Source organism: Cervus canadensis, chromosome 8 (genome assembly GCF_019320065.1).
Source record: "Cervus canadensis isolate Bull #8, Minnesota chromosome 8, ASM1932006v1, whole genome shotgun sequence".
In the NCBI taxonomy this organism is placed as follows: domain Eukaryota; kingdom Metazoa; phylum Chordata; class Mammalia; order Artiodactyla; family Cervidae; genus Cervus; species Cervus canadensis.
This window is the reverse complement of record NC_057393.1, coordinates 56,097,002-56,111,702: the sequence shown is the minus strand read 5'-3', so window position 1 is coordinate 56,111,702 and position 14,701 is coordinate 56,097,002. Positions and strand designations below refer to the sequence as shown.

The following is a 14,701-nucleotide window of genomic DNA, read 5'->3' as shown; positions in this document are numbered from 1 at the left end:
TGATCTCTTTAAGGACTTCCTTCTCCTGTTTGCCTTGTAATACAGATTAACTCCATCATCCTGCCCCAGGGTCATTCAGAGTTGTCTTAATTAAGGAAGAAATAACAACTAGGACTGCTTCTCTTTGTTTACTGCTTCCCCCAACCCCTGCTTATCTCTCCTCTCTTCACTGCACAGTGTTTCCATGAATCTATACTTAGCATTATTATTTTTGGGGTACCTGCAGACTCGATTCCAAGGTAGAGTGAAGATAGAATGGAAGTTTTCTTCCCATTAGAATCTCATTTCTCCCTTTGGGCTACCTTGGAGTAGGACTTCATTAGAATTCAATATCAATTACATCCAGCCTCTTGATTCCTCTCTGTGTCACTCTTCTGAGAATGCTGCTATTCGGCCTCCTCAGCAGTCTTCTCTGGTGCTCCTCTGAGAGCAGACCAGTGTGTCCCAGTCCCGGCTTACAGCTGTCCTGGGGTACCTCACCGAGGCCTCAGTGGTCTGAGCTGTGGAAATGAAGCTCTGGGACTTGCACATCTCCAGCAGCTCAAGTCTCAGCTGCTTTTGCTTCTAGAACTAGTGCATTAAGCTGTGGGTGAATTTCTGTGTGCGCTGATACTTGCTGTGTGAGATAACCAGCGTCATAATGTTTCCAGCTGGTGCTCTAAACACTATAATTCTTATGAATATTATTCATGATCTTTCTCTCCCTTTACTCCATGTATGGTCTTACAGCCTTCCACTAACACAATGGATAAGGAAGCACAAATGAAGTAATGTTAGTGAAATGTTCTGAGGGTCCAGGAAAGATTCAAATGCCTTTTCCATTGTAGAATTACAGAAACCGATAGCTTTGTTCCATCACAGATTTATTTTCAGATATATATGTGATCCAAGAGACACTTCTCTATTTCCCCAATGGATTTTTAACTGACTGTAATTTCACGCAGGACTCACCAGGTCCCACTCCACTTAAAACCAAAGAGCCATCCTCTCGGATCTGGAAACTACAAGTAATTATAACATGTCTGGAATCTTCATTGCCTGCCTTGTGGCATCTATACACTTCTTTGGGTTTTCCTTTTCGTCAGCTGCTGCCGGGTGTTTTCTCATCTCTTCCCCACCCTCGAGTTGTTGCTTCCTGTGTGCTGGGTCTGTAACATCTCTTCTTTGGGCCCTGTGATGGGCATCGGTGATAGCCCTCCATCTTAATTCTGAGTGGATCAGGAGATTTCCCTGCATTTCTCTTTCTCCTCTCATATTATTCATCATGTACACCAAGTCTTTCGTCATGTGTTGCAGTAACAATAACTGACTGTTGTGTTTAAGAAAACAATACAGAGTCAGCTTCCTTTCTTTTCTTTAGGCAAATTTAGCGATCAACCCAGCAGCCTTGCTGCCTCCAGCAGCTCCCCAGATCTCTGGAATGAAGTCTGTTTTGCCAGAATCTGGTGTTCCTTCGTCTGAACCTGGGAGGATGCAGAGTCTGGAAAGTGTGCCCACTCTTTCTGGGAGTGGGGAGGCTGGTGTGAGTTTTGACCTTCCAGCTCAGGCAGATACCTTACACTGTGCGAACAAGGTAATGAAACCTCCTTTGCTTGCTTGCCTGCCCTTTTTTTTTTTTTTTAAAGAAAAACAAACCAGAACAATTTGTATGTTTCTTCTGAGTTCATCGGTTACACAGGATACGCTGACCCCGATTCCTCATTTGAAGGAGGCGCCTCTTCTTTCCTTCAGCCTCCTCGCTTTCCTTCCATCTCCCTAGTTCTGTGTCCACTCTTTCACCACCCACGTTTGTTACGTTTACGTTCTAACTCAGTGACTAGCTCACTAGCTCCCGGCTGCCCCCTGGAAGCCTTCTAGACACTGGGCGGATCATATCCTCACCATGTACTTCTTCCTTTCCTTACTGCTCAAAAGAACGTTCAAGCTCCGTGGTTTAGTATTAAAGCCATTTACAGTCTGCGCTAACTGAACCTTCCAGCTCCCACCAGTGCCCTCACACTGTCAGCCTAAATCAAGTCCCCAGGCCCCATCCCCTGAACACACACGCCCCAGCGTGCTGCGGCCATCCGTTCATGCCGCCCCCGTGTCAGCAGTGCTCTTTCCTCATTGACAGCTCTGCACAGACTTCACAGCTTCTGTCCTATTCCTCCTCCTGTTCCTTGTCCTGGGCTTCCTCTCTGAGATCCCGTGGCAATTATCCCATGTCACACTGTTGCACAAGACTGTGGACTTGTGCTGCATGGACCGTGAACTCTTTGGGGTTTTACTTTTATTTTAGTTTGTTCTCTTTTTTTTCTATACAGTCTTCCTTCTCTGAGAAGTCTTAGCTGTACTCTGAGTAAGCAATAGTACATAGGATGACCCTGCAAATACATGCATTTTAAGTATTTCCCAACCTGTTTTCCTTACAAAAAAATGAAATATCCCTCATTTTGTTATATTTCTGTGTTAGCTTTTTTGTTGTTCTTAAGTTTAAATGGACTACTTCTTGAAATAATTTATGAAATTTCCTTGATATAGGCAAACACCATTGAGTACTTTGCCTAAAGTAGCATGTGCCTTTTTGAAACTACTTGACAGTGTATTTTGGAAAAGTATTATAAATACTAGGTTATTACTAATAAGTGATGCATATTTTGAGGTTATATTGAAAGTTCTGATTCCCAGGCCAAATTTTTTTTTTAATGTGAAATATTTAAAATTGGATTTAGTGTTTGTTGACTAGAAGGAAAGAGCCCCTCTCTTTCTTCATTGTCTTAGTTCCCTGTTTCTGGAGCCTGATTTTTTATTAGCCCCCTGAGAAAGCTTAGTGCCAGAATCCCCCCTGATTCTTTCTTGTTTTGAAAGATACCTGCATTTAAACTAGGGCAGAGCAGGGCCCAGGGAGCACTGTGGGACAGAGGGTAGTGTGGCCTCTAGTGGTGAGGGAAACCTTTATCAAACTGAACAAAAATTGTCCTCAAACGACTCAAAAATGGGGGATACTAAAGGATTAAGAACGACTTAGTCTTGGAGTAGTAGGAGCTGTTAAATGCCTTTGGAAATCTTTAACAAATAACCTTGTCTACGTTAGATAGTATCTTAATTGAAATGGACCAGACAACCTTACAGTATTTTGAGTTGTTGGCTATTTGCTATGTTAGCTTGGAGCACGTTTTAAAAAAACCATCAGATCAACATGTGGTTCTTGCCATTGCAGACGCGGGTCAAAGTGAGAGGGAAGCGCAGACCACAGACGCGCGCAGCTCGACAATTGGCTGCCCAGGAGTCCACGGAGGCCGAGGATATGGGTTCCCCCAGGGGATTTGTGGCACAGTTGACAGATGGCGCCACATCACCAGTTGGTCGTCAGCCACAGCTAAGGGCAGCTGGTGGAGCAGACATCTCTGAAGAAGCAGTGGCAGCTGCCACTCCAACGTGGGCAGGTGGTCCTGTGCCTGGAATGAACAGAGGCCCGTTTGCAAAATCTGTGGGTCAACCTGTTGAGGATGATCTGTTTGATTCTGGAGATATCTTTTCCAAGGGCATTGCATCTCAGTCTGCAGGAAGAAGAAAAGCCAAGGTGAAGGCAGCCAACAGCCTGGCCAACCTGGCAGAGGGAAGTAAAGACAGAAGCCCCATGTTCCCTGCTCTCGGTGAGGCGGGCAGTGATGATGATCTCTTTCAGTCTTTTAAACCAAAACCAGCAAGGAAAACAAATCCTTTCCCTCTCCTGGAAGATGAGGACGATCTCTTTACAGACCAGAGAGGCAAGAAGAATGGGTCAAAATCCAACAGTCAGCAGGATGTTATCTCAAAAGCACAAGATATATTTGAGGTAATAGGACATAAAAATACGTCTCTGTGCCTGGTTCTTTGTTAAGGAAGATATCTGATTGTCTTATTTGAACCGTAGATTACATTAAAGCTGTTTTGTTGCTGCTCAGTATCTACTTGCTTACTAATTATACTTAGGTTCTCTTACTAATTAAACTTAGGTTCTCTTACTAATTATACTTAGGTTCTCTTATTAGGTTAATTATTAGGGCTTCCCTGGTGGCTCAGACAGTGAAGAGTCCACCTGCAATACAGGAGACCTGGGTTCGATCCCTGGGTTGAGAAGATCCCCTGGAGAAGGAAACAGCTACCCACTCCAGTATTCTGGCCTGAAGAAGTCCATGGACTGTATAGTCCATGGGGTCGCAAAGACTCTGACATGACTGAGCGACTTTCACTTTCTTTCTCTTATTAAATAACTCTGAAACTTATTCGGAAGTGATTTTCTGTTTTGTTCTTGGCCATTACCATTGACACAAGTCTTGATTTTTATCATTTTTATATGGATGTTGCTGCAGTCAGCATACATAAAGTGGTATCTCTACAGCTTGGATGTTTAATCTCTGGTTCTTGGGGAAACAGGCCATGGCAGGAGCTGATGATTTAATGCAGACAGTAAGGCCTTGAGTGATACTCTTCAGGAGATGTTTACTGAGCATCTGGATACTGGATGTCATTAGGCAGATGTTTATTGAGCATCTGGATACTGGATGTCTTTAAGCAGATGTTTATTGAGCATCTGGATACTGGGTACATGAGGTGAACCAGGACCCATGCTCTGCCCTCCAGAGCTCTCAGGGAGGGGAACTGGATCAAGACAGGGCAGCGTACAAGTAACGTTTCCAGGTAATGTTAAGTGCCTGGAAACAACCCAGGGGCAGTGGGGCAGAGTGGGGGATTGGTGTGGGAGGTGGTTCTTCCGGTAGGACTGGTAGAGAAGGGCTCTCTGTAGAGCTTGTGTTTTAGCTGGGACCTGGAAGAATGAGAAGGACTTTGCCAGGCAGAGATTTGGAGTAGGACACTCCAGACAGAGGAGCAGCTCACATGGCTGTTACAGAACACCGTGGCAGTTGGCATTTCTGCAATTTGTCGAAATGAATGTATATAGTAAAGAAAAAAAAAAACCTTGATTAAAAATTGTTTTGGTTGTTTTTTGGCTTACAAGGATGATATATTTGCTACAGAAGCAATTAAACCCTCACAAAAAACAAGAGAGAAGGAAAGAACATTTGACTCCAACTTGTTTGATGATAACATTGATATCTTTGCTGACCTAACTGTAAAACCAAAAGAAAAGTCCAAAAAGAAAGTGGAAGCTAAGTCTATATTTGACGATGATACAGGTAAGTTTGGCTTTCTGTACATGACAGAGAGTCATCACCGTTCAGTGACTTGATATTTCTCTTGCTGTCTTTGTCTTGACTCTTTCCTGGAAGACGTTCCCCAGTTGGTTTCCTTTGACCTGCTCTATATTCCTGAGATAGACTGAAGGTGGATAAATAAATCGACTAGTCATTTTGGTGAAACAATGTTTTGTTATGATGGATGTCAAGAAATTTAATACATATCATAGCAGTGAAGAGCCTAGACAAGTGAATTAGCCTTGACTGTGAAGTCTAATTTAACTTTTATCTTAGTGTGCCCCCTGCCAGTCATCTAAAGTAGGCTAAAGACTACATTTTTGGCATTGAGATCCTGCAAATTGATGTATTTATTCTGAAAGACTGAGATTGGAATTTTCCTTTGCTTATTTTTAGTGCCTTTTCCTTTTAGAATCCAAAGGGAAAAGAATGTAGAGTAGAAATAAGTATAATGTCACAGATGGTAAAGTCATGGGCTAGATTTAAAATTAACTCATCCTTCTGCTTTTCCTCTCCTGCCTGTGCACACATGGCTTTGTAACTGAGAAAATTATACTCAGATAGAAACTATAACTTGTATGTGATCAGAAGACTTGGTTAGTAGCAGAGTTAGGACTGGAGTCTTAAGAGGCTTAGCTTCCTCTTAGTGGTTTTTGGTATCCCATGCTATTATCAGACTTGAGTCTTTGCTGGTTTGTGTAGATATGTCTTAAAAGCACTCATTTTCTTGCCTATTCTGTGACACTTTTTTTTTTCCCCCCATTTTTAAAGATGATATCTTCTCCTCTGGTATCCAGACTAAGACAACCAAATCAAAAAGTCGATCTTCACAGACAGTGACTGAATCAAGATCTGGACAGAAGGTTTCCAACATATTTGATGATCCTTTGAATGCTTTTGGAGGCCAGTAGAGTGTACAGGGTATCTTTCAACTACATCCTTGAGTTAATGATGCTGTCTTCTGTGCTCCTTAACTGAATTATAGAAAACAAATACTGAAACAACTTGCTCACCTCTTACCCAACATACTTAGTATTTTTCTGTACTGGTTTTAAAATCATGCTTAATTCTGCAAACAAAAATAAATGTTTCACAGTGTTACTATTTTTTTAAAAACCATATTTTGATTAGCCTTGGTAGGGCCATGGTTTAGGGTCTGTTAGAGAAGAAACCTATTTTTGCCTTTCATGGTGGGTGGTGACTCCCAGAGGAAGCAAATGCCTGACATGACCAGAAGTCTTCCCTAAATGTATGGGAGCCCTAACTTACAGCCTGGGCACTAGATAGAAGAAGAGGATGAGAGATTATATACTTCATGTGTCTTTATGCTAGGAGAGCATTCCACTAAATTTTGAAGATACCTTACAGGTCCACTACAGTGAGTTGACAAACTACAGTCCTCTATAGTTTATTTATTTATTTTTGTAAATAGAGTTTTACTTGAAGGCAGTCATACCCATTCATTTCTCTGGGAGTTGGTGATGGACAGGGAGTCCTGGCATGCTGCAGTCCGTGGGGTCGCAAAGAGTCAGACGCAACTGAGTGACTGAACTGATGGCTGTTTTCACCCTTAGTAGGTAAATGCCAGAGTTTACAGTTGTATCAGAGACTGGATGGCCCACAGAGTTTAAGATGTTTCCTTTTTGGCCCTTTACAGAAACAATTTGCTGACCCTTGTCGTAATGCATCCATTTCCACTCCTTGGAGCTTTGCATTATTTTTTGAAAGAGGCAGAATGAACCCAAATAATGGTAGGGAGAAATGCTGAGGATGGGAATGTCAGCTTCTAGAGCACCACTGTTCCATAGAACTCCACATTGATGGGAATAATCTATAACTGTTGTCCACTGTGGATGGCTCTCACTTCTAGTCTATTTTCCTGTGCGGTGCTCTCTCGCTTATGAGTATTCAGTCCGTAAACATGGTGCAATCTTGTAAGCAGACCCAGTTGGCTTCACCCATTCAGAAGCCACTAACTTCTTTCTTCTTTCTTGGATACTTTAAAATTGAATTGAGAATTGCTTATTCTCAAGAGATTTTGTATAGCTGTCACAGATCAGCTGTTTGTCCTGCTCTGCTGAGAGAATGACCCAGACGGTTCATACTAGTTTCCTGTTCCTTTTCCCTACCCATTTAATGCATCTTCCTTCTGTCCCTTAGGTTATTTGTATTCAGAGTTACTTGTATGCTCTTGAGTCAGAGCCCAATGTGGGATCTTCCTCACTCAGGAAGCATTTGTTAAACATGTGTTTCTTTTGGAATGATAAAATCTGCTGACCCACCATTAGGACTGATTCCAGGGAATTCAAGAGACAACAGAGTTAGAAAATATGCAAATTGCTATTTTGAAATGCTTGAAAGGGAGAGGGAACTAAACACTTACTGATTCAATAGTTGGCACTATTCCTGCTATTTTCAAGTGGTAAAGAATGGATCTGCCAGTGCAGGAGACGCAAGAGATGTGGGTTTGATCCCTGGGTTGGGAAGATCCCCTGGAGGAGGAAATAGCAACCTGTTCCAGTATTCTTGCTTGGAAAATTCCAGGTACAGAGGAGCCTGGGGGGCTACAGTCGATGGGGTTGCAAAGAGTCGGACCTGGCTGAGCATGCACACACACACATTCAGTCTCCATAACTACCAGATAGATATTGCCCTCATTTCACAGATGAGGTGAAATCTGGAAGCAGCGTAGTGGAACAAGTTTGGATTTTTGTGTTGAGACCTAGATTTAAATCTGCCACTTGGAACTGTTTTGAGTGTAGGCAACTTGTTTTACCTTAGTTATTTCCTTCTTTGTCAAGTAGGGGCCTCAGTACCAACCTTGCAGGATTGTTATGGGAGAATATGCAAAGATCCTCATTAACTATCTGGCACTTGAAACTTGGTAGATGATGATGATAATGAATGAACTGGCTTCCAGTGTTGGAACCCAAGGCTTTTTTTTTTTTTTTAATTGGAGGCTAATTACAATATTGTGGTGGTTATTGCCATACATTGACATCAACTCATTCGCCTGACTCTATAGCTTGTTCTTTCAGTTCTCCTGACTGAGAGAGGAGGCAGGTTTGGAAGGTAAGGTTTAATTTAGTAACATTGACTCCATTATGGGCTGTACACAAAGATAATAATCTTATCTTGTTTCTCAAGGAGCTCCAATCTACTCAATATTAGAATTTAAGAGGGAATCATTGGTGAGACAGCTTGAAGATGTGTGAAAGCCCAGTACCTCCTCATAAACTTTAGTGTATTCTCAGTTTTCTGAATTGAGATAAGTTGGTGGGTAGGGTCTCAGAGAATGAGAAAGGACGGGTGACAAAAGATTAGATACTGCAGTTCATTTTAGACTGGTTCCTCTGAGTCACAAGATGAGGATGAGTAAAAGCTTCTGGGAGAGGGAGATTACTTTGTCAGCTAACTAATCCACCTAGTAAAACAATAGGCTAAGAGAGTTGGAAAACCATAAGGGTTGGATTTAGAACACCTCTGGGAAATGAGAAAAAGAAGCAATGGAGGCTCATGTCAGGCTGAAAGGCTTGTGTTGTCTGTTATGGTGTACACTGAGCTCAACAGCTTGAGAATTCGAAAACAGAAGTTGGCTGGCATACCCAACACTACAGTTTAAGAACCCAAAGTACCCACTCAGTTTCAACTCTACACAATTCTCAGTAGGTTGGATGAGGAATAAATGGATAAGACCTACAGAACTTGTTTTCTTTCCCCCTTGCTTTCAACCAGGCATGGCAATGGCCCCATGTTTCAGATAAGGTAGGCAGGACTAGAAACATTAGGGGACAGTGAAGTGCGTGGAGAAGGATCCGTTCAAGGCATGCCTCCTGGGCCGCACTAGAAGTGCACAGGTTCTTGGAAGACCATCGACTGGGACTGTGGCTTCAGCAAGTCAGGCACCTCTAAGAGCGCCTTAGGTTGGTGTCGGTAAAGGTGCTGTCCACACCCTTGTCCGGCCAGAGGCCAACCCTATTGTTCCCAGAAGGCTGTGCGACTGGTCTCCTGCCTCCAGCTTTAGCCCTAGTCAGGCGGCCACTGTTAGTAATAAAGGATTAACATCCGGGCCTCTCCTAACCGACAACCACCACCGAACACGAAGGAAGCCTGGGCTTCCAAGCAACCGCCGGCATCCGGCGGTCAGGTCCCGCCCCCGACCCCACTGATTGGAGGGCGACGCGAGCGTCGGCGAGCGATTGGTACGTGGTGTCACAAAGGGGCGGGGTCGCGGCGGCGGCGGAGCGTTGCTCGTCTGTACCTACAGCTGCGTCGCTCGTGGGGCCGCGCCTCCCTAAAGGCCTGCGGGCGGGCGAGCGAGTGGAAGAGAGCCGGTGAGGGCGAGCGGGCTGGATGGGGAGGGCGCCCAGGGTCGCGGGCCGCTGAGCGGGGCCGCGCTGTTGTCGCTGGCCTGGCTGCGCCCCCTCCGCCGCCGCTGCCCCGAGACCGGCGCGGTGCGCTGCTTTGGTGGAGGAGACTGTCTCCACTTTACGTCCCCCCGCGAGCGTGACGCGGGGTGCCCGCCCCGCCGGACAGGTGCTGCCCTTCGAGTCGCCGATTCTGACGCGGAGCCTGACCTCTGCGGTCCTGATCGGGCCAGTGCGTGTGGGTAGCCGGAGTTTATCTTGGAGGAACACGGGCTGCGCAGGTGACTCCGTCCTCTTCAAATGTCAATACTTTGAAGGCTTTGGCTCCGAAGAATTTCCCAATCCCGCTAGAAAATTGATTTCAGAGCTTAGGGTACAGATGGGTGATGCGGTGAATGTAATTCTGAAGCTTATATTTAAAACTTAGGATATTTCCAGACATTAGTAAAAACAGTTAATTAAAAGTTGGTATATTGAAGGGCTGCGTAATATGCTGGATCTCTTCATGTTGGGAGAAGAGTTTAAAAGAACTGCTTTTATGTGACTAATACTCTTTAGAACAGAGAGGATAAAGCTGATTTTGAGTTACTGAAATTAGTTATTCAGCATAGGTCCTGCATTACCTGTCTTTCATTTCCCTTACATCTGTGGTGGTGGTATTTTAAGAACTTTTTCAGAAGACAAGAGAGAAATGTTTTGGAAATTGATTTAGAAATGATTGCTAAAAAAAAAAAGAAATGATTGCTGCCATTACTCTTAATAGCTAGGCATGTTTTTTTTTAATTATTGGTAAAAATTCTGGAAGTAATTTTTTCCCCCTGCATTCTTCGTTTTTCCTCTTCTGTTTTTTTCTTTTTTAAGCTGTCCTTGTATCATGTTCCATCCTGTTTTTGATTCTTCATTGCCCCTCATTTTCCGACATCTTAAGGTTCCATAATAAGCTCAGTCAAGCATATTCACCCACAACTTTCAGAAAGTGTCCTGATGCAGTGATTTCTATTGCTGAGGAAAGGTGTAATTATTTCTTAGAGGCATACATTTCAGTTTCGAATTTGATTACCAATCTTGCTTCTTTTTGGATTTTGAAAATTACTTCATGATTAGGACCCAAATTTGTGGTAGTGTTCTAGTACCAGTAATGCTCTTCTAAGTTACCATAATTACTGTATCCATTCTCATTGTAGATGAAGGGTTTCCAAATTTGTCTTTATGTTACCCCTTGTTTGTTATATTCAGGGTATTGCTGTGGAAGACTACTGTGGTGAAAGAAATGCTTTTTATGTCTTGTCTCTGAATTCCTTGGGCAGGCACTGGTCACCCATGGCTTTATTTTTCTAGTGCTCAATTTAATATTCCTGACCCCTGACCTCTGTTACTAGATCTCTTACAATTGTAGATAGAAGTGCTCTTTGCTTTGAGGGTACAGACATTGATAATTCTGTAGTATGTTCTTATTTGATACAGTATGATAAGATGTTCTAAAGAATCCACATTCTATCCAAAACTGTATTTTGAATCCAAAAGCTGTCATTTCAGTGAGATGGAAAAAGGGGTTAGGGGTTCATTTTATACATTCATTATTTTTACAGGCCTGTGAATGTATTAAGGAAATCAGAAACACAGCCTGAGCAATACAGCCATTTATTTGGCTTTTATGTGAAAGTAATGGTCTTTTACCACTATCGCTAGCAGTAGTATTAGCACAATACTTTGTGTTATTATTTTTATTAGTCATTATTTTAATAGTATAACAGCACTTGAAGCAGCTGTGCTGCCAGCAAAAGCTTTTCTTCCATCACATCTTCAGGACCTTTTGCAGTATATGCACAATGCAATTCAGGTTCCCTAATTATAGGGAAATTAATTATATTAATATAATTATATAATAACATATAATTAATTGTATTTAATTAATTAATTATATTAAATATACTTCATTATATTAAATATGAGCCAGAATACTGGAGTGGGTAGCCTATCCCTTCTCCAGAGAATCTTCCCAACCCAGGGATTGAACCAGGGTCTCCTGCATTGCAGGTGGATTCTTTACCAGCTGAGCCACAAGGGAAGCCCTGTATTATAGTTTTGCTCTAAAAATCAGTTGAGAGGGTGAAAATTTATTTACTCTCTCATTGAACAACCTTTTAATGTGCACCAGTATGTACAAAATACTGTGTTAGGTGATGGGGTGGTAAATCCCTCAAGTAGCTTACAGTTAAGTAGAGTAAAAAAGCCATCTTAAAAATGAAACTGATTGTAATGGGTGCAGTGTATTATGGAGGTCAGAGTGTGAAGGGGAGTAACCATAAAAGGCTTTGTGGACTAGCTACTATTTGAGTTGAGTCTTGAAAGGTCATAGGTGCTTGTCAAGTGGCCAGGTGTGGGGATGGCAGTGAGGAGAGGAAAACAGGAGCAACATATAGAGACCAATGTATTCTGAAGCTGCAGGTGCAAATGATTAGCGGAGAGAATGCCAGGTATTGCAGGATGGGATGAGGTATGTGTATAAATGAAGTAGGGCTTGGGAGCCTTTCTAAGGAGTCAAATCTGTAGACAGTGGGAAGCCATTGTGGGGCCTTGAGCTAAGGAATAACGTGATCAGTTCTACATTTTAAAAAGATAACCGTGCTCTACATTGCATGTGATCAGAGGCATGCAAATGAAAGCAGTGAGATACCATTACATGCCTGTTAGAATGGTCAGAATCCAGATCACTGACATCAAATGTTCATGAGGAAGTAGAGCAGTAGGAGCTATTATTCATTGCTGGTGGGAAGACAGTATAGAACAGCCACTTTGGAAGACAATTTGTCAGTTTCTTAAAAACTAAACATATATTTACCATAAGACCTAGCAGTTATACTCATTGGTATTTACCCCAGTAAGTCTTAAGTCCATACAAAAATGTGCACATGGATGTTTATAGCAGCTTTATCTACAATTGACGAAACCTGGCATCAACCAAGAGGTGAATGGATAAATAAACTTCGATACATTTAGGCAGCAGAATATTTTTCAGTGCTCTAAAGAAATGGGCTGTATCAACCCATGAAAAAACATAGAGGAAACTTAAATGCAAATCACTAAATGAAGGAAGCCAGTCTGAAAAGGCTACATACTGTATGATTCCAACTGTATGACATTTAGAAAAAGGCAAAACTGTGGGGATGGTAAAAAGATCAGTAGATCAGTGGTTGCCAGGGAATGAAGGGAGAGAAGGATAAAGAGACAAACCACAAAGGATTTTTAGGGCAGTGAAGCTGTTCTATGTGTTACTATAATGATGTTACTACAATCAGTAGAATTTGCAGTACCAAGAGTGAACCCTAATGTGAACTGTGGGCTTTGAGTGATGCTGCTGTGTCTATGTGTTCATCGATTGTAACAAATACACTACTCTCATGTAAGTTGTTGGTAGTGAGAGGCTGTGTGTGTGTGCGGGCAAAGGGTGTATGGAAACTGTTGTTCGGTTGCTAAGTCGTGTCTGACTCTGCAACCAACCGACTCCAGCACTCCAGGCTTTCCTGTCCTTTACTGCCTCCCGGAGTTTCCTCAAATTCATGCCCATTGAGTTTGCAATGCTATGTAACTGTCGCGTCCTCTGCCGCCCGCTTCTCCTCTTGCCTTCAATCTTTCCCAGCATCTGGGTCTTTTCTAGGGAGTTGGCTTTTCTCATCAGGTGACCAAAGTATCGGAGCTTCAGCTTCAGCAGCAGTCCTCGCAATGGAAATTCAGGGTTGATTTGCTTTAGTATTGACTGGTTTGATCTCCTTGAAGTCCAAGGGACTCTCAAGAGTCTTCTGTAGCACCACAGTTTGAAAGCATCAGTTCTTTGGAGCTCAGCTTTCTGTCTCGTCCAGCTCTCACACCTGTACATGACTACTGGAAAAACCATTGCTTTGACTATACAGACTTTTGTTGGTAAAGTGATGTCTCTGCTTTTTAATGTGCTGTCTAGGTTTGTCATAACTTTGCTTCCAAGGAGCAAGCGTGTTTTAATTTCATGACTGTGGTCACCATCTGCAGTGATCTTGGAGCCCAAGAAAATAAAATCTGTCACTGTTTACACTTTATCCCTTTCTGTTTACCATAAAGTTACGGGACTGGATGCCATGATCTTAGTTTTTTGAATCTTGAGTTTCAAAACAGCTTTTTCACTCTCCTCTGTACTTGGAGACTGTACTTTCTGGGAACTCTATACTTTATGCTTTATCTTGCTGTGAACCTAAAACTGCTCTGAAAATAGTTTATTTAAACGGAAATCAAATTCAGGCTTTAGGCTGTCTTAGGTTCATTTTCCTCATTTAGTCTGAATGAGTGATTTCACTGCAGTGCATTCTAAAGTCAAATATTAAGTGATTTAAAAATTTTGTGTGGCCTTTTCCCCTGCTTAAATATAATTAAGAATAAAATAATTTCTGAACTATGTGATATGATGCCTTAATCCAATTTTTATTAAACTTCCCTTTTTTTTTTTTTTAAAGATAACTGACATTATAGAGAATGGATCAGAAGAATGAAGGGCAGGAGTCAAAGATCATAGCTCGCCTATCAAAATTTCTCCATTAAGAGCTAATTATGGCCTGAACTAAGTCCTAATCAGTGAGGTTGGAGAGGGTCATGTATTATAGAAATGTTAAGTTGTCCTGTTAGAATTGGTCACATCTGGATACCTTGAGGATTGTGAAAAAAAATCTAAAATGATTCTTAGATTTCTGGCTTGAGTGACTAGGTTAATAGTGGTACTCTTTACCAAGATGGAGACTAGGACAAGAAGGAGGTTTGTAGAAAAGATGGTTAGGTTTGGATGTGTTGGATTTCAGGTGTCTGTCTAGTATCTGGATTTCAGATGCCTGTGAAAATCATGTCTATAGAATGGAGATATAGGTTATTAATTAAACCACACGTTTTAAAATATAAGTGCTCCCTTACATTGTTAATGAAAATTGCAGTGAGTTCAGTGATATATACTTTGGCAAAAAAAAATAGTAAAAAATACATCCTTCGTTTTTCTTCTTGATTCTTGCACTGCCCTCATGTTCCCATTCTGTTCACCTCGTCTTCCAGATATTCTTCTCCCACTTGGAGGTTTTACCCGTTCAGTGTGATTCACATGTACAATGGTTACAACAGTATGCTTTATATGGGTTATAAATG

At 42.1% G+C, this 14,701-nt stretch overlaps 2 protein-coding genes across 9 annotated transcripts in view; both read left to right on the top strand.

The window, feature by feature from the left end:
* Positions 1 to 6,278, top strand: part of LOC122446306 (WASH complex subunit 2-like) — a 45,803-nt gene extending 39,525 nt beyond the window's left edge. For 2 of the 4 annotated variants that reach the window (XM_043476318.1, XM_043476317.1), the window contains exons 27-31: positions 945 to 1,007; positions 1,361 to 1,573; positions 3,200 to 3,817; positions 4,982 to 5,159; positions 5,949 to 6,278. In XM_043476318.1, coding sequence (XP_043332253.1) covers positions 945 to 1,007; positions 1,361 to 1,573; positions 3,200 to 3,817; positions 4,982 to 5,159; positions 5,949 to 6,088 — 1,212 coding nt within the window. In that variant the 3' untranslated portion in view covers positions 6,089 to 6,278. The remainder of the gene's footprint in view (positions 1 to 944; positions 1,008 to 1,360; positions 1,574 to 3,199; positions 3,818 to 4,981; positions 5,160 to 5,948) is intronic. The other 2 variants (XM_043476320.1, XM_043476319.1) reach the window with 1 other exon arrangement.
* Positions 6,279 to 9,398: 3,120 nt separating this feature from the next.
* ZFAND4 (zinc finger AN1-type containing 4) overlaps positions 9,399 to 14,701 on the top strand; it is a 55,445-nt gene continuing 50,142 nt past the window's right edge. For 4 of the 5 annotated variants that reach the window (XR_006270841.1, XM_043476316.1, XM_043476315.1 and 1 more), the window contains exon 1: positions 9,411 to 9,825. The gene's annotated coding sequence lies outside the window, so the exon portion shown is untranslated. Of the gene's footprint in view, positions 9,826 to 14,701 lie in introns of all 5 variants that reach the window. The other variant, XM_043476313.1, reaches the window with a different exon arrangement.